We start from the raw sequence: 26504 nt of genomic DNA on the forward strand, positions 1-26504 counted from the left end.
AGTCAGGGGACCTGGATTCATTCATCAAATGTTAACTGAGGACCTACCGTGTGCTAGACACTGTGCTTGGTCCAAGAGAGATAACAGATGCGTAAAAGGAGAGGAAAATCGATCTTTTCAGAGCTTACACTGTATTTACATTGTACTGGAGGAGACAACGAATAAGCAATGAATAAACGGATGTGATGGGAACAAGTCCTTGCTCGGTCCTCCCCTCACTGGATGACCTGGGGTACATCACTCCCCCTTTCTGGGCCTCAGCTTCCCTCTCCTATCAAATGAGGGGGGTGGACAGGATGAGCTCTCCAGAACATGAAGGGTTCCCCAAGGGTCTGCAGGGGTTCCTAAACATTGACGTGTCTTCCACCAAACATCAAAGCTTTCAACAACACAAGGACTCTGTTTGTTGGTTGGACCTAAGCCCAGGATTGTGTGGGCAGGAAACTTTTGATGTTAATGTTTTGGGAAAGACATTGGACCAAATGGTTGCCAAGCACCTTCCCTCCAGCTCAAATCATCGGGGACTCTGTTTCTGCCTGTTTCTGCATCATCTTTTCCTCTGTGGACAGGCATATCATAAGTGCTTCAATATTTAGTTCCAGCTGAATCTGCACTTCGAAGGTCACTGCTAATGGGGTTGGGAACTTCCCCAGCCCTGGGCTCTGAACCCCCATCTATCCTTGTTATCCTTGCCTGGAACTGAGGCTCACTGGAATAAAAACAGCCAGGGGTCAGAAATGTGCGTGTTGGCATGGGAAAGGGGGGAACCCAGGGCCTCCAGCATCCCTCTGGGGATCAAGGGACAATGACGATAAGGAGGAGGAGGTTCAGGACCTCTTTCCTCTTTTCCCAGCCAGACTTCCCTCTTACACAGCCAGGCTCATAACTCCCCAGCTGGGTTTCCTGATGTTCGAGGGGAAATACCACCAGAAAGGTGGATATTTGGTCTCTGGAGTCAGCCCAGACTTGGCTCAAATCTCAGCCCTGCCATGTGGAACAGCTGGAACCCTCATACACTGCTGATGGTCCAACCACTTTACAAACAAGTTTGGAAGTTTCTTATAAAATACCCTTGCTATATGACCCAGAAATTCCACTCTAGAAGCCGTTAGAACATGTAAAACGAAAACAGAAACTCAACTCTTGTTCCTTCCCAGTTGAGTGACCTTGGATAATCAATTTCACCTCCCTGAGCCTCAGTTTTTTCATCTGTAAAATGGGGATGTGGTAATGGAACCTCTGAAGAGACATACAGGGAAGAGTCAATAAGAAAATGCATATAAAGCCCTTAGCAGGAAGCCTGGCAGCTGGAAAGGCATCCCGGTCATGGGGTTTGTTGGTGTTAATTTAGATGGATCCAAAGGACCTGTGGCCACAGAGATCCTCCTTGCTGGTGTCTGGTGGTAATTGGAGAGTTGCCTTGTTTCCTGGGCATTCCAGGATCCAGCATTTACCATTCATTATGAACATTCTCTAAGCATTTTGCAGAAGTGAACAAAAAGCCCAGTCCCTCTCCAGGAGTTCAGCACCCCTTGGAGAGACAGAGGAGAAAACAGGCAATTGCAACCCTGTGTGATGGGCCTGGTGTGAGCCCTGGGAAGGACCTCCTCACTGAGACTCGCCTCGTGAGGGGCTCGGCAGAGGCTGCTACTCGGAAAAACGCTTGTGTACTTGACCATCGTCCAAGGACATTCACTCCATGGATCCTGACGAGACTGATTCTGGTATAGACGGGTGCAGAAAGGACCCTTGGAGGGCTTATATTCCAACTTCCTTGCTTCACATCAGAGGAAACTGAGGCCCAGAGATGGGGAAGGACTGGCTCAATGTTGGTGGCAGGAGTGGGATTTGAACGCTGCCTGACCTTGACGCCTGTGTTAGTGTCCTCCAAGAAGCAGACACCAAGACAGGATTAGACGTGCAGAAGAGATGTAATGGGGGAAGAACTTGCAAAGGATCAAAGTGAGGAGCAGGACGAGGCGGGCAGACCGAGAAGCTGGTCTTATCACTGGGAAGGGATGGGGAAAGGAAGGAAGACTGGCCAAGAAGAATCTCGGACACAGTGCAGTTCTAAGAACATTTGGCCAGATCAGTAGGGAATCCCTGGACTAAAGTTGACCATTGGAGGAGTCTCCCAGCCCACAAGAATAGACCTACACTATCACCCCCACGTGCTCAGTCCTGACTAAAAGCAGCCCAAGCGAAGCATGACCGTAGCACAGATGTGGTGGTGGATCCACAGGGGTGGCCTCTGAAGCTGTTGGTTGGTCAGCTCTGCTCCCCACAGCAAGTTCTGAAGGAAACTTGAACAGTGCACTCCTGTGGCCCCCACTGTCCATTGTGTTCTGAGGGGAAGGGCAATCTGTTTCAAGACAGCAGTAGGCATCGAGCTGGAAATGGAAAACCTTAAGTAAATCATCACAGGGACCGTTCACCAAGTACCTTTTCATGCATCACCACTGTGTTAAGCCGTTCAAATATGTGATTCCATTTAATCCTCACAGCAACACAATGCAGTAGATATTATTATGAGCCCCGTTTTATAGAGGAGGAAAATGAGGTTCATGGAAGCCTTCAAGTCACCCTGCTGAGACCTGTGCAGTTAAGGCTGTTGAGTGGCTATTCTAACCACATGGGCACATGGTGGCCTGGAGTTGGTCAAGACTCTTATCTTAGATGCTGGTGACAGAAAACCAAACTCAAACTGCCTTGATCATTGGCTCACATGAACTGAAAAATCCAGGGGTGGTGGCTTCAGGCATGGCTGGATCCAGGGACTCAAATGAGGACCTGAACTCTTTCCATCTCTTGGCTCTACTTCCCCAACTGTTGACTCCATTCACAGGCAGGCTTTTTCTTGCCATGGCCCTCTACATCTCCAGAGTTCTATCATCCTTACCACTACTCTCCTAGCAGAAAGGAGCATCTCTTTCCCAGAGATTTCTAACGTAAATCCAATAATTGAGTCTCATTGGTTCTGCTTGCATCATGGGGCAATCCGTGAACCAATCACAGTGGCTGGAACAGTGTCATATACTGAGTGGCCAAGCCAGGGTCAGGTGCCCATTCCTGGAGTCCTTGAGGTGGGGGAGGGTAGGAGAGGTCAGCCTTAGCCACATGGACTGGGGTTAAAGAAATGTGTGTGTAGGGGGGATTCCTTGGAAAATTGGGGTACTGGAACCAGAAGAAGGGGAGATAGGGTCTGGGAAGACTGGGACATGGATGTTGGGGATAGGTGGTCCTGGTGAGGAGGGTGGAGGAGCCCATGGATTGGGCTTCCCCATGGCGAGTTGGGCAGACATCCTGCAAGCCTGACCCTCCCTCCCCTTCCAGCGTCTACTGGGACTATGCCATGACCATCCGCCTGGAGGAGATTGTCTACCTGCATTGCCACCAGCAAGGTAGGAACTGAGGGTGAGCATGGGGCTGGGGTGTGTTCCTCCTGGATCCCCTGCCTGCCCCACCCACTTATTACCTGTGCAACCTCAGACAAGTGACTTCACCTCTCTGAGCCTCGGTTTCCCCATCTGTAAAATGGAAATCATAACAGCGTCTATTCATGGGGTTGCTGTGAGGATCAAATGACATTTGTTAAGGGCTCAGCATTAAACCCATGTATCAGGCACAGTTCTCACTATTCACATGCTTGTTATCTAATCGTTGCAACATCCCAGTGGTAGGGGCTTCATCATTCCCATTTTAGAGGTGAGGAAGCAGTGTGGCACATTGATATACTTCCTAAGCTCCCCAGTCTGGTCTCAAACCCAGGCCTTTGTCCCTCCAAAGTCAGTGTTCTGAAAATCAAAGATTTATAGCTAGAGTTCTCCTTTATAGCTTAAGGAAGGTATATTCTGAACAAGCAGAGGGCCATCTTGCTTTATTAAGAAAGGAATCTGTACATCACCAAGACACAAAACACAGTGATTTAAATTATTTAATGAGACAGATGTGGGTTCAGATCCAGGTCCTGCCACTCACCAGCTGTGTGACCTTGGGCAAGTTACATAACCTCTCTGAGCCTCAGTTTTATCATATGCAAAATAGGCAGTAATAGATATGCCTCATAGTGCTCTTTTGAGTATTACAATAAGACAATGCCTTTAACGTGCTATGCATGTATACAGTAAATGTTTAATACATGCTAGCAAGAGTCAATTACTAAAATAAATGAATAAATAAATTAAAAAAAAAAGAGTCAGTTACTGCCTTGAAAATCGGTCTGTCTGGAAGCCTCCATACAAAAATAGGTCAGGTCAATTTGTAGAGTGTGTTTGAGGGGCATAGGGTGTTTGGGGGTATCGTTTTCCTTTGGTGGGTGAATGCAGGGAGGCCAAGCACCTTCTTCTTGACCTTGTCCTGTAGTTCCCCAGTTGATGACCTTGGTGGGTGGGATGAGGGGGACTCAGAGGAGGCGACAGCTGCCCCTGAGCTTCTGCCCAGGCCTTTCCCAGAGCCTTAGAGCAGGACCGCTGGGTCTGGCTGGGCATGCCTGGGCGGGGGCCCATAACCATGTCTCATAGTGACTTCCTGCTGGGTCTCCTCTGGCCGGGTCGCGGTGGCAGTGGACAGCGGTGGGACAGTGGTGTTGGTCAGCCAGGACGGGATCCAGAGGCCGCCCTTCCGCTTCCCCAAGGGAGGTCACCTCCTGCAGTTCCTCTCGTGCCTGGAGAATGGGCTGCTCCCTCACGGTCAGCTGGACCCGCCACTCTGGTCTCAGCGAGGGAAGGTGAGTGATCGTGGGAGCCCCAGGGAGGCTGGGGTAGGGGTCAGCCATGGGGAGTGGCTGGCTGTTCTTGCCCATGGGCCCTTATGTGGCTGCATAGGCTCTTGCACGCCCCGCAGAGACCCTCGGGCTGTGCAGGTTGTGGAGACAGGTGAGTCCCAGGGACCATGCACTGGGATGTGTTCCTTCAGGGCAAAGTATTTCCCAGACTGCGCAAGCGAAGCCCTCAGGGTTCGTCCGAGTCCACGTCTTCAGACAAGGAAGATGAGGAGGCCACGGATTATGTGTTCAGGATCATCTACCCTGGCATGCAGTCCGAATTCGGTAAGCTGCCCTGGCCCTGGGCCCAGGGATCCACCTGTTAGCTGGTCCTGAAATTGACTTCGGCCATGTGGAGCTAGAGGACAAGAGATGTGGATTCTGGGGCCAGCAGGGGGACCTGGAATCAGGAAGTTGGTGTCTTGGCAGCCTTGATTTCCCCCAAATGAAAACAAATAAGCACTCTCTACTTAGCTAATAAAGATGTCCATGGGCACAAGGTGGCATGGGGTAGCAGCAGTGATATGGGCTCTGGAATCCTGGTTGAACTTGGGCAAGTCACTTCACCCCTCTGTGCCTTGGTTTCCTCATCCGTAAAATGGGGACCTATTCATAGCACCTATTTCATGGGACTCTTGCGAGGATCAAATGAGATAAAGCACTTGGCACAGAAAGAACACTCACATGCTATTATTATTTTACTTCAAAATATTGTTGTAAGGATTCAATGAGATAATAAGCTGGTCAATGTAATGCCCATAGAATGAGGCCTCGCATACAGTAGGCCCTCAATAAATGGTTGTCAAGACAGCAGAGGGGGGGAATTTCCTGGTGGTCTAGTGGTTAGGACTCTGCATTTTCACTGCTGAGGGCGCAGGTTCAATCCCTAGTCGGGGAACTAAGATCAAGCAAGCCGCGCAGCGTGGCCATAAATAAATAAACAAACAAATAAATAAATAAAAGCCAGCCGAGGGGAAGGGAAGCCCTGGGCACTGGCACACAAGATTATAACGTGTCCTACAGTTTGCATGGTGACTGCCATGAAGTAGATGCTTAGTGAATGGAAACTGTTGCTATGAAGATCTTCATTACCAGAGGGCTGTGGTGACGATGAAATGAATTAATATTTGAAAAGTTCTCAGAAGGAGGCCTGACATTTGTTAAGCACTGTGTGGATGTCTGTTAAACAAATCAATAATAAGTCATAGGCTCTTTCTATAAACCTTATTTTAAATATTTAACCCTCTGCAGCCCTGTTCCCATTTGATGGATAATGGCTCTGAGATTCCCTTTGCTTAAGTGACCACGCTGGGCAGTGAGAGGCTCTTTTGAAAGCAGACACCCTCCCTGGCGAGCTTGGACTAATTGTGCCAGGCTGCTTAATGCTCCAGTTCACGTCCACTGCTGTCGGAGCTGGGATGTGGGCAGGCTTGGTGGTAAGCTCTTGTGTTGCTTGGGTTAGCCTGTGTTTTCACATGTATTCAGTTAGGAGCAAAGCCTCATGTTCCTGTGTCTTTAAGAGCCATGGAGTGTCCTGAAGTGTATTGCCATATCCGTTCCCGCCCAGGATCAGGGTCTGAAGCCATCCTAGCCTCTCTGCGGTACTACGGCTCACGTGGCGCATGCCCCCGCCCCCCCTCCGCCCCCCACAGAGAGCTGATTTATCAGAGAGGCCAGTGCCCTGTGGCTGCCTTCCCAGGCAGCTCTCTCCACAGGTCCTCATCCAACAAACAATTTGTAGGCTCTTGCTGGGAGCCAGGCTGGGTGCTGAATGTCTTACTTATTTGGGGAATATCCACGTTAGCCTGTCGTGGCCCTGCACGTGCCAGGGCAACAGATGCTAGCTGCACCCACCCACACCCTCTGTGCAGGCAGCTCCACTGCCAGCTGCCAGCCTTAGTGTCTCCAGCCACCAGGGTTCCTTCTGCCCTGGTGGGTGGGTGGGGTGTATTACAATCAGTGCCTCCCTGGAGCAGCCCTCAGCCAGTGTCCGGTAGGAGCTGGTGTATAAATGCCCCAGCTCCCTCACCTCTCAGGTGAGAACACTCTGAAATGTGTGTTCTGCACGTGTCCTAGAGGTCCCGCACGAGATCAAGCGCCAGGTGCCCATGATGGTAACTGACGTGGTGACCAGCTTGTTACCCTCTTCGCCCTTCCCCTCCTGTGTCCTTTCACTTGTCCCCTACCTGTGCTTCTTGGGAACATCTCCCAACTTGCCCTTGAATCCTTGTTTGCCTTCGAGGAAACCCCAACCAAGACAGTGAATTTAGAACAGGGCTTCTCAATCTTAGCACCACTGACATTTCGGATGGAATAATTCTTTGTGGTTGGGGGCTGTCCTATGCACTGTAGGGTGTTGAGCAGCATGCCTGGTCTCCACTCACTAGGTGCCAAGTAGTAAATCTGCCCCCACCACCAGCACCACGTTGTGACAACCAGAAATGTCTCCAGACACTGCTAAGTGTCCTCTGGGGGCCAAATTGCCCCCGGATGAGAACTGCTGGTTTAGAGAAAAGAACAGAACACATTACTACTTTCAAGTCTGCCACTGCAATGTGGCCAAGTGACTGGCCCTCTCCAGGCCTCATTTCCTCATCTGTAGAACTGGGATAACAGCAGTCCCCACCCAGGATCATATTCTTAGAAGTCAGATCAATGATACATCACACACCTAATATGACAGATGCCCTGTGAGCAATGGTGGGTCTCATGTACTAAGTGACACTGTGTGCCGAGCCCACTTCTGTGCTCTCTCCATGTCTTAATTCACTTAATCCTCACCACAGCCCTCCAAGGCAGGTACCATTGTCATCACCATCCCCCCTTGTTCAAAGGAGGAAACTGAGGCACAGAAAGGTTAAAAAACTGATCCAGGATTGCCCAGCTAATCCTTGGCATGGCTGGCATTTGAACCCACATGGTCTGGCTCCAGAGCTTGTGCTTCTTACATCCACTCCATGCAGATTGTTTTGATGGGAGGGTAGGGGAGGGCATTGTGGTTTCACTCCCTTCATCCTCAAGGTCAGGTTCAGCCCACATGGAAATGGTGACCCCCATGCTTGGTTGATTTTCTCAGGACCCTGAGCGTCACAGAGTTTACAGAACAGTCATGTTATGATTTTCATCTGTAAGGTCTGTAAAGTCCTTTCTGAGGAAGTGCCTAAACCTGAAATCAGCAAACCCCTTCTTATGGGCCAAATTCAGCCCACTGCTTGTTTTTGTAAATAAAGTTTTATTGGAACACGGCCACACCCATCCATTTACATATGGTCTATGGCTGCTTGAAAAGCCACAGCCGCAGAGTTGACTAGCTGGGGCAGAGACCACATGACCCACAAAGCCAAAAATATTTACTGGCTGGCCTTTTGCAGAAAAAGTATACAGATGCCTGCCTTAAATGATAAGAGAGAAGAGTTTCCCCCTGTGGGAGGGAAGATGTGGCCACAGATGGTTCTAAACTCCCTTTCCATGTCTTCTCACCCCTGTCTCCACCACCTGGTTCTGTGCCTGCTTCATGTCCACAGAGGAGGCAAAGACAAGTTCTCAAGCATTTAGGTGGGTTCACAGTCAGAGAAGGGCATTCCCAGACCCCTCTGTCACCAAGACGGTCTCTGTACTGTCTGGTATGGGAGGTGTGAGCCGCATATGGTCCTGAGCACTTGAAATGGGGCTAGTCCAAATTGTTAGTGTACAACGCACACTGGATTTTGAAGATTTTGTACCAAGAAAAAGAATGTCAAATATCTCATTAATTATTTTATATTGATTCTGTGTGAAAATGATAACATTTGGTGGGACTTCCCTGGCGGTCCAGTGGTTAAGACTCTGCACTTCCACTGCAGGGGGTGCGAGTTCGATCCCTGGTCAACAATGGTCGGGGAACTAAGATCCCACGTGCCACGCCATGCGGCCAAAAAAAAAAAAAAAGATAACACTTGGAGTTTATTGGGTTAAACAGCACATATTGCTGATTGATTTCATCTGTTTCTTCTTACCCTTTCAGTGTGGCTACTAGGACATTTTAAATTATGCTTGTACCTCACACTGGATTTGTATCGGACAGCACCTGCCCAGTGCAGGGTTCTCCGCCTTGGCACTGTTGACATTTTGGGCTGAATAACTGTTTGTGGGTGGAGGAGGGAAGAGTCTTATATATTATATAGGATGTTGAGCAGCATCCCTACCCACTAGATGCTAGTAACATCTAGCTAACTCCCAAGTCACGACAAAATGTCTCCAGACATCACCAAGTGTCCCTTGGGAGGCCAACATCACCCCAGTTGAGAACCGCTGGTCTAGGGCAAGGATGGTTTGGGGAGACAACAGCCAGTAGGAAAACAGCTGAGAGAGTATGAATAGGATCTTGGGGTCTGATCCTCTAGGTTGGAATCCCGGCTCCACCACTTATTAGCTGAGTAGTCTTGGGCATGCTGCTTGAACTCTCTGTGCCTCAGTCTTCTAATCTGTAAAAGGGGATAATGATAGGACTTGAGCTCGGGAAGTGACAGCTCTTCTTAGTGGGAAGAGAAGGGGGGACTTTAGTCAAAAAGGTGAGGCTTTGAGTAAGTTGTGTCACCATTCTGAGCCTCACTTTTCTCTTCTGCAAAATAGGAAAAAAAAAATGCATCCCTTACAGGTTCGTTAGGGATAAGGCAATCCCCTGCATATAGTAGGGGATGTGCACCCAGCACAGAGTAGGCACTTTATAGGTAACAGCATTCTTTCTTCCTCTGATCAAACACAATCCATGGGAACTAAGTGGAACAGGACAGGGGAAGGTTTCAAGCCCCAGGGAATTGGTTCTTCTCGCCTTTTCAGTGTTCCTGTCACCGCAGACCTTCCATTTCACCAGGGCTTTTTATTTTGCCTCTTAAGTTGCTTCCAGTGCCGTGGGTGGCACTTCCCCTGTCTCCATGGGCCCTGCCTGGATGGTGGTTCCTGCGGGACGGTCCGCGTTAGTGGTGGCCAGGGGCAGTCGGTGGGCGCAGACCAAATGGGACACCACCCTCCCCACATCAAGCCAGAAGCCGCAGCCCCCCAGTAATGTCTGGGCTCTCCCCACCCCTGGGGCTGGGTGCCAGCCACCTCTGCCATGTTGTCATTTGAGTCTTGGTCCTGGGGGAGGTGGAGGCAGGAGAAATATTGATGCCCTTACACTGTCCTACCTCCGTGCTGCAGGACGCAGCTTGGAGTGTTGCGGGTTCTGTAGCAGAGGGATCCATTGATGATGTCTGCAGGGTGTGAGAGGCTGGGGGTGGAGTCATGCTTGCCACATCTGCGTGAAACTGATCAGTGCTTCCCTGAGATTGGCTGAGAACTGGGACTTTTCCTAGAACATTTTACAGGGGCCTACTGGTCTTTCTTGTCCAGCTCATTGGTGAGTCTATGGGGAGGAGTAGGGTAACAAGCCACTTTTGGTGGCCTCAAGAACCTCATTCTGTAGGCAGCTTTCTATTCTGTCAGTGGGTGGGGGCAGACGCTGTCTGGATCCACAGCTCCCCCTCTCGTTAGAGCCCAAGGGAAGAGGCCAGGTATTACCAGTCATCCTTGAGGAGGCATGGTTCATGGGGCAAATGAGTACCCCTCTTAATTTCCTAAAGCAGGGTTTGGCAGACTGTGGCCCACAAGCCAAATCCAGTCTCATTCTGTATAGCTCATGAACTAAGAATGGTGTTTACATTTTTTAAAAATCGAAAAAAAATCAAAAGAAGAATAATATTTTGTGACGTGTGAAAATGATATGAAATTCACATTGTAGTGTCCACAAAGGAAGTTTTATTATACCCATGCTCATTTGTTTGCCTTTTGTTTTTGGCTGCTTTTGCGTTACAGCAGCAGGGTCAAGTGGTTATGATAGTGGCTTGCAAACCCTAAAATATTTTCTACCTGGCCCTTTACAGAAAATATTTACCAAGCCCTGTCCTAGAGAAAACAACTTTTTTGCACCAAGAGGCCAGGAAATTAACTGTAGAAATTCTAATGCCTGGGTCACCGGTGTGTTTGTTCTGCAGCATTGCAGATGCTGAGGTTTCCATGGATCTGGGAAAGAAAACAGTAAGGGAAACTATAAGCGCTATATCCTTGGGAGCAATTGATCAGGAACCACCAGTGTCCAAGAGTTAGGAGATCATTTGTGCCCTCTTGGTTCTCAAATGTGGCTGCTACCTCAAAACTGTTTTTGAAACACGGACTCAAGGGCTGTATCTCCAGGATACAGCCTGCATATAGTAGGACCTGCTTTAATTCAGTAGGTCAGGGCTGGGATACAGGCATATGGCTTTTCAACATGCCCCCTCACCATGATTCTGGGGGGTTGCCAACCTACTTGAGGCTCTCTTGGTAGAGCTACAGGCCCAGGACCATGGACAGTGCAGGCACCCTCATCAGTGGGGACTCCACTGGGTCCCCTTGCTGTTGGGTGGCCTGCCTCACCTGTTGAGTCAGGCTTCCTTACATCTCACCACCAGGAGCTCCCCATGAGACCTACCTCTGGGGACTCGAGGCCATCAACCTTCCCCAGACGTCCCCAGTAGGCTCCCCTTCCTTCCTGCCAGCCTCCTATGAGGACAACTGAATGACAACATGGTGAGGCTTGGCCTCCTGCTTGGGGATTGGGCCTGTTTCCTTGGCTCTGATCTCTTTCTGTCTGTTCTCCTTCTGTCTCTTCAGCTTTCATCGGCTCTGCCCATCTGCTGGGGGCCCGAAATCTTGATGGTGGCTTTCATTGGCTCGGATGGGCTCAAGGACCTGGTTTGGGGTCGCTGTCTCCTGCTGTGACATTCAGAGTCTTTCTCTATCCCTGTGCTGGTCTGGGGGTGAGCTGCTTGCTTTGGGGTGAGGTTTCTGTGACCCACATAGGCTTAACCGTGGCTCTTCCTCTGCCCCTTCTACCCACCACAGTCCCCCAGGACCTGATGGATGTCTCCGTGAGCAACCTGCCATCCCTATGGCAACCCAGCCCACGGAAATCTTCCTGTTCACAGAGTGGCTCAGCTGATGGTGGCTCAACCAATGGCTGCAACCATGAGAGGTATGAGGGGCTTGGACTGTGGATGGAGGGAACGGAAGGATTTACCAAAGATTTGCAGATGCCCATTTCTTGCCTTGCCTTGAATTCAGAGGAGTGAACATAGGCTATAGAATCGTCCATGTCTGGGTTAAATCCTAGCCACGTGAAGTCTAGCTGTTGGAGCTTCCTTACATATATCGGTCAGGATAAACAAGATTATGGTGCTGTAACAAACAATCCTAAAATCTCAGTGGCTTATTACAATAAAGGATTGTCCATCGTGCATATTCATGCTGTGTGTCTATCCTGGGTCAGCTGAGGGATCTGGTTTCTCCACATTAAAGGGCCTGGCAGATGGAGCCACCACCATCTTGAATATTGCGAATCACGGTGACTGAGGGAAATGGAGCTCTGGATGGGGTTTAACCCGAGTGCAGCACTTACATTTTCACTCACACCTCATTGGCCCCACCAACAAGGGACCAGGAAGTGTGTCCTACCACACTCCTGGAAGGCAGAAGCTGGAAATATTACTTAATGACAACCAAACATGCCTCAGTTTGCTCTTCCAACAAGTGGGGATACTAATGCTTACGTTATGTAGCTGTTGTAAGGACAAATCACATAATGGTTTAAAGTGGCCAGCATGTGTACCTGGCACATGGTGATGTTCAATAAATGACACTTTTTAATTTATTGCATAAAGTTAAATCCCCAGATCACCTCTCTCCTTGCCCACAGGGCTCTGTCTCCTTGGAACTACACAGCCCATTCCCGAGACTGGTCATGTTTCCCATTGACCCCGCCTGGCCTGGCCTGGGAGAATGGAATTCTTTTTTCCTTGCTGGGCCTCTGTCCCAGTGGGTGGTCCAGTCTTCAGTCATGGGCGTGTAAATGGGGGCCAGCATCAGATAAAGCCATATACTTACTTCCTGGCTTTCAGGGTGTGGTCTCTGGGCCAGCAGTACCATCACCCGAGCAGATTCTCTGTGCTTCACGCCAGACCTACTGAAGCTGAATCTGCATTTAACAAGGTCCCAAGATCGTGTGTGTACTTTTAAGCTTGAGAAGCACTGAAATGACCAGAGATTCTCACATTTTCATAGGCATCAGAATCACTTTGGGCATCACGTACTGCTTCCTGGACCACTTACTGGAGATTGTGACTGAGTAGGTCTGTGCAGGACCCAGGAATCCACATGCTGGAGAAACCCCAAGTGATTCTGTGGCTGATGGCGCATGGACAATTGACAAATGCTGTTCTAACCTAGTACCTCTCATAGTATCTGCTTCCACATCTGTAATGATAGGGAACTCACCACTTTGCAGACGGCCAAGGCCACTGTGGGGCAGCTGTCAGTGTGGTGCTGTCCTTATGTAACCCGAGGAAGCCAAGCCTCACCAGCCTGAGGGCACAAAGAGGGTGACTTTAATGTTTAATGCCTCCACATGCATAACTGGAGGACTTCAGCCATGCCTCCTTCCCAGTCTCGCTGGGTTTTTAACGGGTGTGATATTCCTCCACTCTGTTTTCTCCAAGAATGCACAACGCTACCTTCAGCAGTCCTGTTTTCTCCATCAATTCTGAGGCCGCCTTTCAGCCAAAACAGTCCCCCCCCACCCCCGCAAATTCCCATGCAAGGAGAAGCTCTGAGGCATTACCTCCTTTGCAGTCAGCCAGAGTCCGAATCGCCGTCTGGCTCCACTTTGGTTCAGTGGGGTCACTTTAGAAGTCGGACATATGGCTATGGCTGATTCATTTTGTTGTGCAGTGGAGGCTAACACAACATTGAAAAGCAACCATACTCCAATAAAAAAATAAAAAGATGTCAAAACACTTTCTGCTGGTGAAAGAAACCCACTTCAAACTGGTGCAAATGAAAATCTCTTGATAGAACTGAGACATCCAGAGGTATGGTGGCTTCAGGCATGGCTGGATCGAGATGCTCCATAGAGGGATGTCTGTTTCTTTGGCTCTTGGCTCTGCTTGTGTCTATGATGGTTTCATTCTCAAGCTGGCCCTTCCTGTGCAGTAGTAAAAACGGATCCCAGCAGCTGCTGCCCTACATCCCACTGGCTTAGGAACTCAAGCAGAGAAAAGAGTGTCTGTTTTCTAGTAGTTCCAGCAAAAGTTCCAGGGCTGATTTTCATTGGCCCAGGTTGGATCATGTGACACCCCCCCCCACCCTGCGACCCAATAACTGTGACTCCAAGCTGAGTCATGTACTGGGTAGAATCAGCTCTACCCAAACCGTAGGGACAGAGTTGGGGAGGAGCTAACTCCCAAGCTGATAGCGGAAGAAGGGGCAGTGATGCTGTGTAGACAGAAACAGTAACACCCCCAGTCTACTTGACTGGCTGGTTTTAATCTGCTCCCTAGAGATAATGAGTTATGCTCCTCTCCAGCAAACCTGGGCTATGTGTGGATCTGTACTAAGTGTGTTCCTTTCCCTTCCTTCCTTCCTACAGGGCTCCCTTAAAGCTTCTCTGTGACAATATGAAGTACCAGATTCTTTCCAGAGCCTTCTATGGATGTGCGTATTGGCCTTATTTGCCATTGTGGTCTCCAGGGAGCATTTATTCAGTGCCTACTGCATGCCAGCAATATCAGGGGAAGGAGCCTGACTCCTATTTCCTAGGTGTCTAGTTTTGGTGAAGTTACATTAACCTTTCTTAGCCTCAATTTCCTCATTTACAGATTGGGCATAAAATGTCTCCCTTGGTCCTAAGGGGAGGCGGTGAACACTTGCTGGAAGGGGTTTGGTTTAATCACCATTGCATCTCCAGTGCCCACCTTAGAGGGTTTGTTTTCAGGATTGAATGGAAAGCGTGTATAAAGCCCCTAGCACCTGGCATTGCATGCAGTCGGTGCTCAGTAAGTGTCAGTCCCCTTCTCCTATAGGCAGGAGCAGAAGAGTAAGATGGGCTGATCCCTTCCCCAAAACTTAAAAACTAAATTCATAATACAGGTGCTCTGATTATTTCCAATTAACAGATGAGGAAACTGAGGCACAGAGAGGCAAAGTGACTTGCCCAAGGTTACACGGCTAATAAGCGACAGAGCTGGGACTCAAACCCAGGCCTGCCTGGTGGCAAAGCCTCTGTTTTTTCCACTCTGCTATTTTGATTCTTAGCAGGTTTTATTTCCCCTACCTCACAGCCTAGATGGGGAAGTAAAACGTGTATATTTTCAGGGATTCTAGGAAAGTGTTAGTATATCCTGCTTGGGCCTGCGAAAACACAGTGCAGGTCCTATCGGCCTGGAGAAACGGAAAGCATGAGCTCCCCAAGATCAAGGTTTTTGCCTGTTCTGCTACTATCCATCCCTAGTGCCTAACGCAGGGCCTGGTGTGAAGAAGGCATTGGGTGAGTATTTTTGGAACCACAATGGAAGAGCTTCCTGGTAGAAGGGTTGGGGGTCGAAATGGGCCTTGATATCATCACATGGTGTGGCTCCTCCCTGATGACGGTTGAGAGCCCAGGTTCTGGAGCCAGACGGTCTGCATTCAAATCCCAGCTCGATACCTAGCAACGTGACCTGGGCAAGTGATGCACGCAGACTGTGCCTCAGTTTCCCCACCTATAAGATGGGCGCAGTAAGAGTGCCTGCTTCACAGGGTTGTAGTGAGAATCGACTAAGCTACGTAAGCTCTGGGAACAGCTCCCTGGAACAGAGTGTGCTATATAAATGTTAGCTATCCTATCATCCTCATTGCAATCATCATGATTACCCCTGTTGTTGGTAGGGGTGAGTCCTCAGGCTCCAGATGAGCCAGGGTCCTCTCTGGGACTCGAGGATGAGTTGGGGGTCAGTAGCCAGAAGGAACGGGCATGGTCAAAGCGCACATAGGCCAGCACCGGCTGAGTGCTTCCTGTGGACCCGGCACCCAGGGTGGAGCAAATGAAGGGGGGCAAGTTGGTGGGAATTGCTCGAAGGGCCAGGGCCATCTTTGAAAGCAAGCCAGTGCCCTCAGCATCTCCCCAGCTACTGATTGGCCAGGGCCTTCTTTATCCAGCTGCAGTTTGAACGAGTCATCCCCTCTCTCCCATTCTTTTTCTCTTGGTTTGGATTGGAGGCACCCCAGGGTACAGCAAGACCGTGGAGTCACTGGCCTCTTCCTGCCTCCAGCCTGTGAATTAAATGCCTTGGTTTCCAGCAGAGGAGGTGCTGGGGCTGAGAAAGGTGACATGACTTCCCCAGGGTCACAGGGCTGTTAAGCAGTTAAGCCAGCAAGTGACTTTGCCTCTCCGAGCCTCACCTTCCTCATCTGGAAAAGGAGGATGATGACAGTTTGCTGGTCACGAGGGTTCAATCAGATTACGAGTAGGACAGTACTTTGGAGACTCCGTGAGACAAGGCAGGGGGTGTTGGATGGTGGGCAATGACACTTTTCCTTCTTCCCCGGCAGGGCTTGCCTACTGCAGACACCTGTCCACTGTGAGGACCCACCTGTCAGCCCTGGTCAATCACATGATCGTGTCCCCGGACTTGCCCTGCGATGCTGGACACGGGCTGACGGCCGAGATCTGGGAGCAGTACCTGCAGGACAGCACAGTAAGGCTTGGCCTGGCTCGGCCTGCCGTGGGGCAGAGACTTTGCGGGGACAGAGACTATGGGGGGACCATTTATCATCTGAGGAATAGACCCAGCTGCGTGGGGACTCAGGTGTTGTGACATCCTTGGGTTCTCCATACACAAATTGAAGGTCCCCTCCTCGAGAGTTCCAACACCCACAGCCTGCTTCTGCCCATTGGGGTGAGGATCAGGGAGGGTGGAAAATACATATGTTTGCCTTGAAGGAGTACAGAATGAGTCAGCCAGTAAGCATTTATTAAGCATCAGCTGTATGCTCGGTCCTGTATGATGTGCTGTGACTTCCCGGCCAGAAGAATTTACAGTCCAGTTGGCTACTTAGAATGATGAGAGTAGCTAAGTTAGAGGGAGGCAGCTGGACCAAGAAAACCCCACCACTACATGAAACCGTTTTCTCTCATCTTTGTCTTAGGGCTCGAGAATTCTACCATTAGCTATTTCGCCTGGAGACGGATTTCTAAGATTTTCTTATTAGAATACAAATATTCCTGGAAGGGAAGTGTTTATGTGTGAAAAGAGTTTCATGGAGAAATAATTTGGGAAACAAGCTTAAACAGCTTTCTGTATCCTGCAGGACTTGTCAGAGCCTTGGCCATGCTTATGCTTGATATGCTTATCACGCTCAGGAAATTGGGGGAGTGTGGGAGAGCATATGGAACGTTCCTTCCAATGTATGTGGCCGCAGGGACCTTCGTTGGAAAAGTACCACCTATGGTGGAAGGCAGAATCCACTCTAAGAAATACTGGTTTGCTGCCAAGTGCAGGCTCTCAGAGGAGATACCCATTTCCTCCACGCTGGGTAAATGCGGTGGCTCTGTCAGCTGCATCCCTCCTCCCTGGGGAGGGCCAAGCTGGTGAGCACCTGGCTCAGCCTGGCTTCCCCATGTTGGGGGAAGGTGCTATTCTGTGTATTAATCTGGGGATGCCAGGAGACTCAGTGGGAAAAACAAACTGATTCCCAAACCTCGACAAGCAGAAGGGTGGTTTTCTTTTTTTGCCGGAAATAGTTGTTTTTCTGAGTTACAGGAGGGATGCCTTCTTACTGTAACAATTCAAAGAATGCAGAACACAGGTGTACAGAATTTTTTTTAAGTTTTTAAATATGATCTCTCTGCTGCACCCCCCTAGTCTGATCCCCTGAATTAATGAATAGTATCAGTTTGGTGTAGACCCTGTTATACATTTCCCATACTTATACATCCACAGATATGTCTATATAGATAAAACTGAAACTCATTTTTTTAATGAGGTAACATTAGATTTTAAGTGACCAACTTACTTTTATATCAAAGGCATCTTTCAGATCTCTAAGTAAACTATTACACATTAGAACCTTAGCACCTTATATGTGGGTGGACCATAATTTAGTCAAATCTTCCTTAAATGATGGACATCTGGGCTGTTCCTTTTTCTTAATTATTTCAAACAGTGCTGCAGTCGACATCTGTATAAGCATACACCTTTCTGTACTAGTTCTCTTATTTTGAGGGTAGAGTCCTAGAAATGTAACTGTTTGATGTCCATTTTAAATTTAAATAGATATGCCAGCTTACCTTTCTTGAAAGGTTATAGTGTTCATAATCCCTGGCAGTCTGTGAGAGTGAGTGCACATTTCCTGAGGAATTCGAAAGATTTATAGACTTCTGGGCTCCACTCCAGGGGCTCCAGCTTTACTGATTGAGCACCTCTAAGAGTGGAACCCAAGAATTTATATTTTGAAAGTTCCCCTTCCCCAGGGAATTCCCTGGCAGTCCAGTGGTTAGGACTCCACGCTTTCACTGCCAAAGGCCCGGGTTCAATGCTTGGTCAGGGAACTAAGATCCCATGGGCTGCGCATTGCGGCCAAAAAAAAAAGAAAAGAAAGTTCCCCAGATGCTCCTTGCAATCTCCCCAGTTTGGAAGGCAGTATCCTAAGGACAAATTGGCTGAAACAATAAATAGTCAAAAATGAATATTTTTCATCTAGCACGCCTGCAACCCTTTCACAATCTGCTTGGTTGCATCGCTGTGTCAGGGTGGACTGGGCTGCAGTAACACATAGTCCCCGCTGCTTTAGTTGCTTGATACCATAGAGGTGTATTTATTGCTCACTTAACAGTCCTGGGTGGGCATTCCTGGTGAGTGGGCATCTCTCCTCCCTCTAGAGGGTCAGGGATCTTTCAGTCTTGTGGCCCCACCATCCTCTGGGGCCTTGTGGTCATCTGCTTCCAGCCAGCAGAGGGGAAATGGAAAGTGTGAATGGAGTACACCTACTTCTTCAAAGCCCTGGCTTGAAAATGGATTACATCACTTCCTCTTACATCCTTTTGGCCAGAACCCAGTCACATGGCCACACCTACCTGCAAGGGAGGCTGGGAAATGGAGTCCAGCTATGGACTCCAGGAGAAGAGAACACAGATTTTTGATGAAGCGTTCACAGCCTCAGCCCCAAATAGCTCCCTGGTTTTTATACAGCGTTGACAAGGCTGTCAATACAATATGAATACAAATTCCTAACAGGAACAAAATGGCTGGTTTTGCCATTGTGGTTGGGTACATTTAAGACTAGTGTTGAAAAAAAAAAAGACTAGTGTTAAGAAGTGAAACATGATTTTAATTTTATAATGTGAAGTAAAGAGGTGGGAGGAAACAGGACCCTAGTGCCCTTCAGGGTAGCCTTCTGGCAGTCATTGGCACTTTTCACACACACACACACACACACACACACACACACACACACACACACAGATAGGACCCTCTGGTCCCCCAGTGCAACTGCTTGACAAATTGTATCTGCAAAGCCTTTGCCTGGAAATGAATTTTAAAAAAGAAAGAGGACAAATCTATTCCACAGTACAGCAAACAGTTGCTAAAGTCATTCTTGTGTGCACAAAAGCTATTAGTGTATGAAGAATCAGCTGGAAATGGCTCCTTTTCAGTTTAATTCGCTTTAAAACAATTTTCTTAGTGCTGAGTCAAGATTAATAACTCCAAGATAATATTCCCCAATAAGCACAGTACACAAAATTGACTAAAAATTAAGTAGAAATGTTAATTCATTATATTCTGACCTTTGGGTTTTGTTTTTGTGTTTTACAAAAATGGGTTCACCGTCAATCTATTCTGCATCTTATTTTTTACACTTAACAATATACACTGAACGTCCTTTTATGTAGGTTCTCATAAATGCATCTGCTGCCCTGTTACTTTCCGTGTAGTATTCCCACGTAGGGATGCAGCATTCCCCCATTGGTGGGCAGTTATGGGGGTTCCTGGGGTTTTGCTTTATTGTATGATGCCGCGATGGATATCTGGGCCCATGTGGCTTTGCTTGTTCACAGCATGATCACTGAGGGCTAAGTCTGAGAAGCCCTTGGGTCACAGAGTCCATCCCCTGGTTTCCTGTTGAGCAAATCCTTTGTTTCCCCCCACCTACCACAGAGTTACCAGGAGCGGGAGCTGCTGCGTCTCATCTACTACGGGGGCATCCAGCCAGAGATCCGCAAAGCCGTGTGGCCCTTCCTCCTGGGCCACTACCAGTTTGGGATGACAGAAACAGAAAGGAAGGAGGTTGGTTACCCCTGATGGGCATTGGGGTCTTTGGCAGCAAGAAGAGCCAGGTAATGTGGGGCTGGGGGAGCTCTGGTCCCATGGTGGACCAAGGTGGGGCAGGGAGATGTTGGGGAGTCAGGAAGCTTGGGGGCAGCGCAGTCCAATAGAAACACAACAAACGCCACAGATGTCATTTTTTTGAATAACTTTTTCATTTTGGGGTAGTGATAGATTCACATGCACTTGTAAGAAATAACGCAGAGATATCTCATCCTTTATCCAGCTTCCCCCAGTGGTAACTTCTTGCAAAACTATAATATCACAGCCAGGGTATTGACATTGACATAGATATACTGGCAATGTATCAATCATTATTTTTACATTAAAGTCCATATTTTATTGCATTTCTTTTTTGTTGTTTACAATAAATATGTATATATTTTTAATTGAGAGAGTTTATTTGCAATATTATACTAGTTTCAGGTGTTCAACATAGTGATTCAGAATTTTTATAGATTATACTCCATTTATAGTTATTATAAAATATTGGCCATATTCCCTGTGCTGTATAATATATCCTTATACATATGTGTGTGTGTGTATATATATATATGTATCTCAATCTTAATCAGGCTTCCCATTTTACTTGTACTCGTGTGTGTGTCTATTTAGTTCTCTACAATTTTATCACACGTGGGTTTGTGTTTCACCACCACAGTCAACATACTGAACATTTCCAGCGCTACTAGGGTCCTCATGGCCTTTTATAGCCAAACCTACCTCCCTCCCACTCACTCCCATCCCTAACCCCTGGCAACCACTGAACTATTCTCTATTTCTGTAACTTTGTCATTTCAAGAATGTTGTAGGAATGGAATCGTACAGTGTATAACCATTGGGGACTGACTTTTTCCACTCAGTGTAAATCTGTAGCGATTCATCTAAGTTGCTGTGCGTATCAGTTCTTGATTCCTTTATACGGCTGAGTAGTGTTCCACAGTATGGATGCACCACAGTTTAACTCCACCTGTTGATGGATAGGCAGGTTGTTTCCAGTGTTTCAGTGATTACAAATAAAGCTGCAGTGAACCTTCATATACAGGTTTCCATGTGAGCATAAGGTGGAATAAATGCTCGAATGCAGTTGCTGGGCCCGACGGTAGTTCACACTTTGTTTTGTTTTATAAGAAACCACCAAACTTCTGCAGTGGCTGTACCATTTTATCTTCCCGCTAGCACTGGCGGAGTGATCCACACCTGCATCCTCACCAGTGTTATCGCTAGTTTTTGTGTTAGCCACTTACAGGAATGTGTACATGGTATTTCACTGTGGTTTTAATTTGCGTTTCCCGATTGACTAGTGATGCTGAACATCTTTTCACGTGCTCACTTGCCATCTGTGAATCTTCAGTGAAATGTCAGATCATGGCTTCTGTTCATTTTCTTGTTGAATTGTTTCATTTTTTTTATGGTTGAGTTTGGGAGTTCTTTTTATGCTCTAGATACTAATTCTTTGTCATATATGTCATTTGCAAATATATTCCCCCAGTCTGTACCTTGTCTTTTTGTCTTCTTAACAGGGTCTTTTGCAGAACAAATTTTTAGATTTTTGAGGAGGTTCAGTGTATCAGTTTTCCCTCTGAGGGATTGTACTTCTGGTGTCAAGTCTAATAATTTTTTGCTTAGCCCCAAATCCTGAAGAGTTTTTCTCCTATTTTTTCCTAAAATGTCCATGATCCATTTTGAGTTCATTTTTGGATATGGTGTGTCATTTAAGTCAAGAGTTCTTGTTTGTTGGTTTGGTTTGGTTTGGTTTTTGCCTCTGGATGTCCAGTTGCTTCAGCACCATTTGTTGAAAATGCTATCCTTCCTCCATTGAACTGCTTCTGCACCTTTGTGAAAAATCATTTGGGCGTACATTTGCAACAACATGGATGAACTTGGAGGGTATTATGCTTAGTGAAATGTCAGGCAGAGAAAGACCAATACTGTATGATATCACTTATACTTGGAATCTAAAAAATAAAGCAAACTAGTGAATGGAACAAAAAAGAAAGAGACTCACAGATATAGGGAACAAACTAGTTGTTACCAGTGGGAAGAGGGAAGAGGGGAGGGGCAAGATAGAGGTGGGGATTAAGAGGTACAAACTACTATGTATAAAATAAATAAGCTACAAGGATATATTGTACAGCACAGGGAATACAGCCAATATTTTATAATAACTATGAATAGAGTATAACCTTTAAAAACTGTGAATCACTGTGTTGTACACCTGAAACTTACATAATATTATGAATCAACTATACCTCAATTTAAAAAAAGTGAAGGAGAAAAAATCAGTGGGGCTTATAGAGTGGCGTCTATTTCTGGATTCTCTATTCTGTGCCTTTGATGTAATGCCATACTATAATTAGTATTCTTCGGGTAATACCATACTGTCTTCATTACTGTAGCACATATGGAATTTAAAATGTTTTAGTAGTTACATTTTAAAAAGTAAAAAGGGGCTTCCCTGGTGGCGCAGTGGTTAAGAATCCGCCTGCCAATGCAGAGGACACGGGTTCGAGCCCTGGTCTGGGAAGATCCATAAATGTTTTAGTAGTTACATTTTAAAAAGTAAAAAGAAACAGACACAATTAATATTTTTAAAGTTTTAATTTTAACATAATTTTAAGTTCATGCCAAGTTGCAAAATGTGATGCAGAGGCCCTAGGTACCCATCACGCCGCTTCCCCCAATGGAAACATCTTATAGAACTATTATATATAGTGTATTATCAAAACCAGCATATCATGGAAATTCCCTGGCGGTCCAGTGGTAAGGACTCGGCACTCTCACTGCTGGGGCCCTGGGTTCGATCCCTGGTCAGGGAACCGAGATCCCAAAGGCCTCGCAGCCAAAAAAACCCCAAAAAACAAAAGAACAGAACATGAACATTGGTACAGTACAACCTAGGATTTCATTAGTTTTTGCATCCGCTCCTCTGTGTGTGTGTGTGTGTGTGTGTGTGTGTGTGGTGCCTCTCCGTTTTATCAGGGTGAAATTAATTTTAATAACATATTTTATTTAGCCCAGTATATCCAATATATTACCATTTCAGCATGTACTCAGTATAAAAATTATTAGTGAGATATTTTACATTCTTTTATTCATAATGAGTTTTCAAAACCCACTGATACTTTACACTCCATGTCTGCGTACCATCTGTACTACGATTTACTAAGTGTTTGTCTCTGAATTGATTCACTTAAAAAGTTATATAACTTACTTAAAAAGGCATTTTATATCCCTGCCATCAATGGAAAACCAATATGACTTGCCAAAAGAGAAGGAAACTCCAAAAATAAATAGAATGTGACAAAATGAAATAATTCAGTTCTACCTAGATGTCACAGGCTGCCTGAGGCCTCTCTCTCTTTGTTTAGAAGGGAGATTATAAGGTATTAAGGATGGATTAAAGACACGGTAGTGCCAGACTGGCCTTCCTCATAATCAGAAAAGTTGAATATGGAGACTTTCTCACACTGTGGTTCCATATGCTGAGGCGGTGCCACGAACTGTCGAAAATGATCTCAGGACCAGCATGAGGATTCCGGTGTGGCAGGCCCCGTGCTCGGGACTGGGAACCCAGAGGTGCATTAGATAAGGTCTTTGCCAGTTTAGGGGGGTTCATGCAAAATCAGATGGAGGCAAACTCAGGGGCTTTAAGAGCACAGAGGAGGCACCTCCACCGGGCAGAAGCCTACCTGAATTCTTTGAAGAGGTTGCTTTCCAGGCGAGGAGACTGAGGAAGGGCTTCTAGGAAGAGAGACTCCTGCATGATGCGATGTGTGTGTGTCTGTGTGCATTTGTGTGGGGAGGGGCAGAAGGGCGTGCGGACGTGGGTAGCTGGGACGTAAAGGACGAGGTGGGTGGGGGAAGCAGTGAGAAGCAGGGCTGGAGAGGAAACAAGAGGAAGACTGCCGAGTGGGAGATGGACAGGAGGGGCCAGGCTGGGACAAGCAGGCACCAGGAAGGAAGGTCATCTGGGTGAGGGGTCCTGGAAGCCTAGCCTAGGATGGCAGTGGGAACAGGGAAGTGGGCTTGGATGAGTCTTTGGGAGGTCAGTGGGAGGGAGCTGCGCATGACAGGCTTGGGCAAGGTGGACCCGGAGCCTCTCTCTGGAAACCCTGACTAGCTAAAGGATGCCCGCCCCTCCTAACCCTGGCATGGGGTAGGCTCCCTGCCCTCCCTCTTCTCCTTCCTGCCCCCTCACACCCTTTTGTCAGCTTGTCTGCCCCACTTGTGCCCAGAGGTCTGGCAGATACAGAACCTCAGTTACCTGGGCTGTGCAACACAGAAATGAAGTAGGCTCCGATCTTCTCTGCTGAAATCTCACAAGGGAAACACTAGAAACCTGTGGCCCTTCTCTAAAGCCATTGCTGTAAGTAAAGGAAAGGGTCACTTTTATTCATCTTTGTGTTCTCAGCACCTACCCCCATGCTGGACACCTGGGAGGCCCCTGGTAAGTGCGTTGAGTGACTGGAGGAATGGACAAATGAGGCATCTTGCTCATCTTATGTTTCGTATGCCTAGGTTGGTGTCTAGCACATAGTAGGTACTTATCAACTTAGATGAACAAGTGAATGAATGAATGAATGAAGTAGGAAAAAGGAAAAGAAGGTAATAAAGAAGGAAAGAAACAGTCTGCTCACTTTAGTATCCCCAAGGCTTAGTATACTGCCTGGCACAGAGTAGGTTGTCAACAAATATTTGAATAAGTGTATGAATGAATGAATGAATAAAAGAAGGAAGATAGGAAGGAAGGAGGGAAAAATGGAAAGAAAGAAGTTGCCTCGCTCACTTTTGTGTATCCCCAGGGCCTAGCCAGTGCCTGGCACATAGTAGGTGTTCAGTTAACGTCTGTTGGCTGTTAACTCCATGAATGTTGTATGGGTGTTTCTAGGGCTCAGGGTCCCAGGTCAGAGCCACCATCTTCTGGGTTGGGTTGGTTGTCCCCTGGGATCCCACCATTCCAGGTGACCGTGCATCTGCCTTGGCAGGTGGACGAGCAGATGCATGCCTGCTATGCGCAGACCATGTCCGAGTGGCTGGGCTGTGAAGCGATTGTGCGGCAGAGGGAGCGGGAATCCCACGCGGCCGCCCTGGCCAAGTGCTCTTCGGGGGCCAGCCTGGACAGCCACCTGCACCGGATGATGCACCGGGACTCCACCATCAGCAATGAGGTGATGGGTGGCTCCCCTCAGGGAGCCAGGGGTAGGGCTCTGCTCCATCAGGCTGTTGTAAGAAGGGTGAGGGCTGGGTGTTTGGGGCCTTGGGACAGAGTCTCACCCCTGGCTTTTAGGTGGAAGGTGACTTTGGAGTCAGACAGACCTGACTTCAAACTCCAGCCCCTTCATTTCTTAGCTCTGGGGCTCAGACAAGCACCTTTACTTCTGGGCCTCAGTTTCCTCATCTATGAAATGGGAATGATCATTTGTATAGGGGAGATTTGTGTACAACTCAAACAAGCTAGTGTATATAAAGTGCCCAGCACAGTGTTAGACTTTCATTTGTTCAGCAAATGCTGTTGAGTACCTACTATGTGCCAGGTACTGTCAGGAATGTCCTGGAATGTCAAGGATGCTCCAGTGACCAGGTCAGACATATCTGTCCTGATAGAATCTCCAGTTTAGCATCCCAAAGCAGGGGATGAAAAGAAAGTCAATTCCCTTCACCAGTGGTAAATCCATCATCAATTGCCACACTAATACTGTGTCACAAAAAACCCCCCAAAGCCAATGATGTCCAACAGTAAACATATGTTTTTTCCTCATGAGTCTGTGGGTCAGCCGGGCAGTTCTGCTCAGCTAAAAGGTTTGTTGATCTTCGTTGGCCTCTCACATATCTGGGGTGACTCGGCCCTGCTCCTCACGTCTCATCCTCCAGCAGGCTAGCCTGGCCATGTTCTTGCAGTGAAAGCAGATCTTAAAGAGAGAAAGCAGAAATGCACAAGCATTTTTTTTGTGTTTGCCCTGTCAAGTTTGCTAACACCCCACTGGCCAAAGCAGGTCACTTGGCCAAGCTTAGCATCAGGATAGACAGAAACTAGAAGTTATAGGGCAAAAAGCACGTATACAGGGAAGGAGTAGAACATAGACATGCATACAACCAGTCCTTTGAGTTGAACTAAAATATTAGTTGGAAGTCTCAAGTGCAGAGCAGTTAAAGGTGGGGTTCTCTGGTTGTGGGTGGGAGGTGGAGGTCCAGTGGCTGCTGTGGCCTCCGAGGAGGCTCCAGGGAGTAGGGAGTGAGCCGCCGCCCCACTTTTATTTGATAGGTAGGAAGCTGAGGCCCTGAGAAGGGACTTGCCTGAGTCAGGGGTAGAGATAAGGCCGCACTTACTGACTTCCAGCCCAGCAGCCCCTCCTGAGCTCAATGTGGGGACCCTGAGCCCGGATGCAGCCTCACCCACACTCCATCCTACCCCTTTTTCTCTCAGTCCTCCCAGAGCTGCAGTTCGGGCCGCCAGAACATCCGCCTGCAGAGCGACTCCAGCAGCAGCACACAGGTGACCTCCTGGAGGCCCCGCCCCTCCCCACCCATCCCCCTCCCTCCAACCTGGA

General features: G+C 47.9%; 1 protein-coding gene across 4 annotated transcripts in view; it reads left to right on the top strand.

The window, feature by feature from the left end:
• SGSM1 (small G protein signaling modulator 1) overlaps window positions 1–26504 on the top strand; it is an 83135-nt gene that overhangs the window by 39100 nt on the left and 17531 nt on the right. For 2 of the 4 annotated variants that reach the window (XM_024741506.1, XM_024741508.1), the window contains 9 exons: window positions 3334–3401; window positions 4521–4726; window positions 4915–5047; window positions 11663–11792; window positions 14241–14305; window positions 16181–16326; window positions 19786–19914; window positions 24942–25124; window positions 26381–26449. In XM_024741506.1, the coding sequence (XP_024597274.1) occupies window positions 3334–3401; window positions 4521–4726; window positions 4915–5047; window positions 11663–11792; window positions 14241–14305; window positions 16181–16326; window positions 19786–19914; window positions 24942–25124; window positions 26381–26449 (1129 nt within the window). Of the gene's footprint in view, window positions 1–3333; window positions 3402–4520; window positions 4727–4914; window positions 5048–9637; window positions 9803–11662; window positions 11793–14240; window positions 14306–16180; window positions 16327–19785; window positions 19915–24941; window positions 25125–26380; window positions 26450–26504 lie in introns of all 4 variants that reach the window. The other 2 variants (XM_024741509.1, XM_024741507.1) reach the window with 2 other exon arrangements.

The sequence above is a fragment of the Neophocaena asiaeorientalis genome, unplaced genomic scaffold, assembly GCF_003031525.2.
Source record: "Neophocaena asiaeorientalis asiaeorientalis breed wild unplaced genomic scaffold, Neophocaena_asiaeorientalis_V1.1 scaffold648, whole genome shotgun sequence".
Lineage (NCBI taxonomy): Eukaryota > Metazoa > Chordata > Mammalia > Artiodactyla > Phocoenidae > Neophocaena > Neophocaena asiaeorientalis.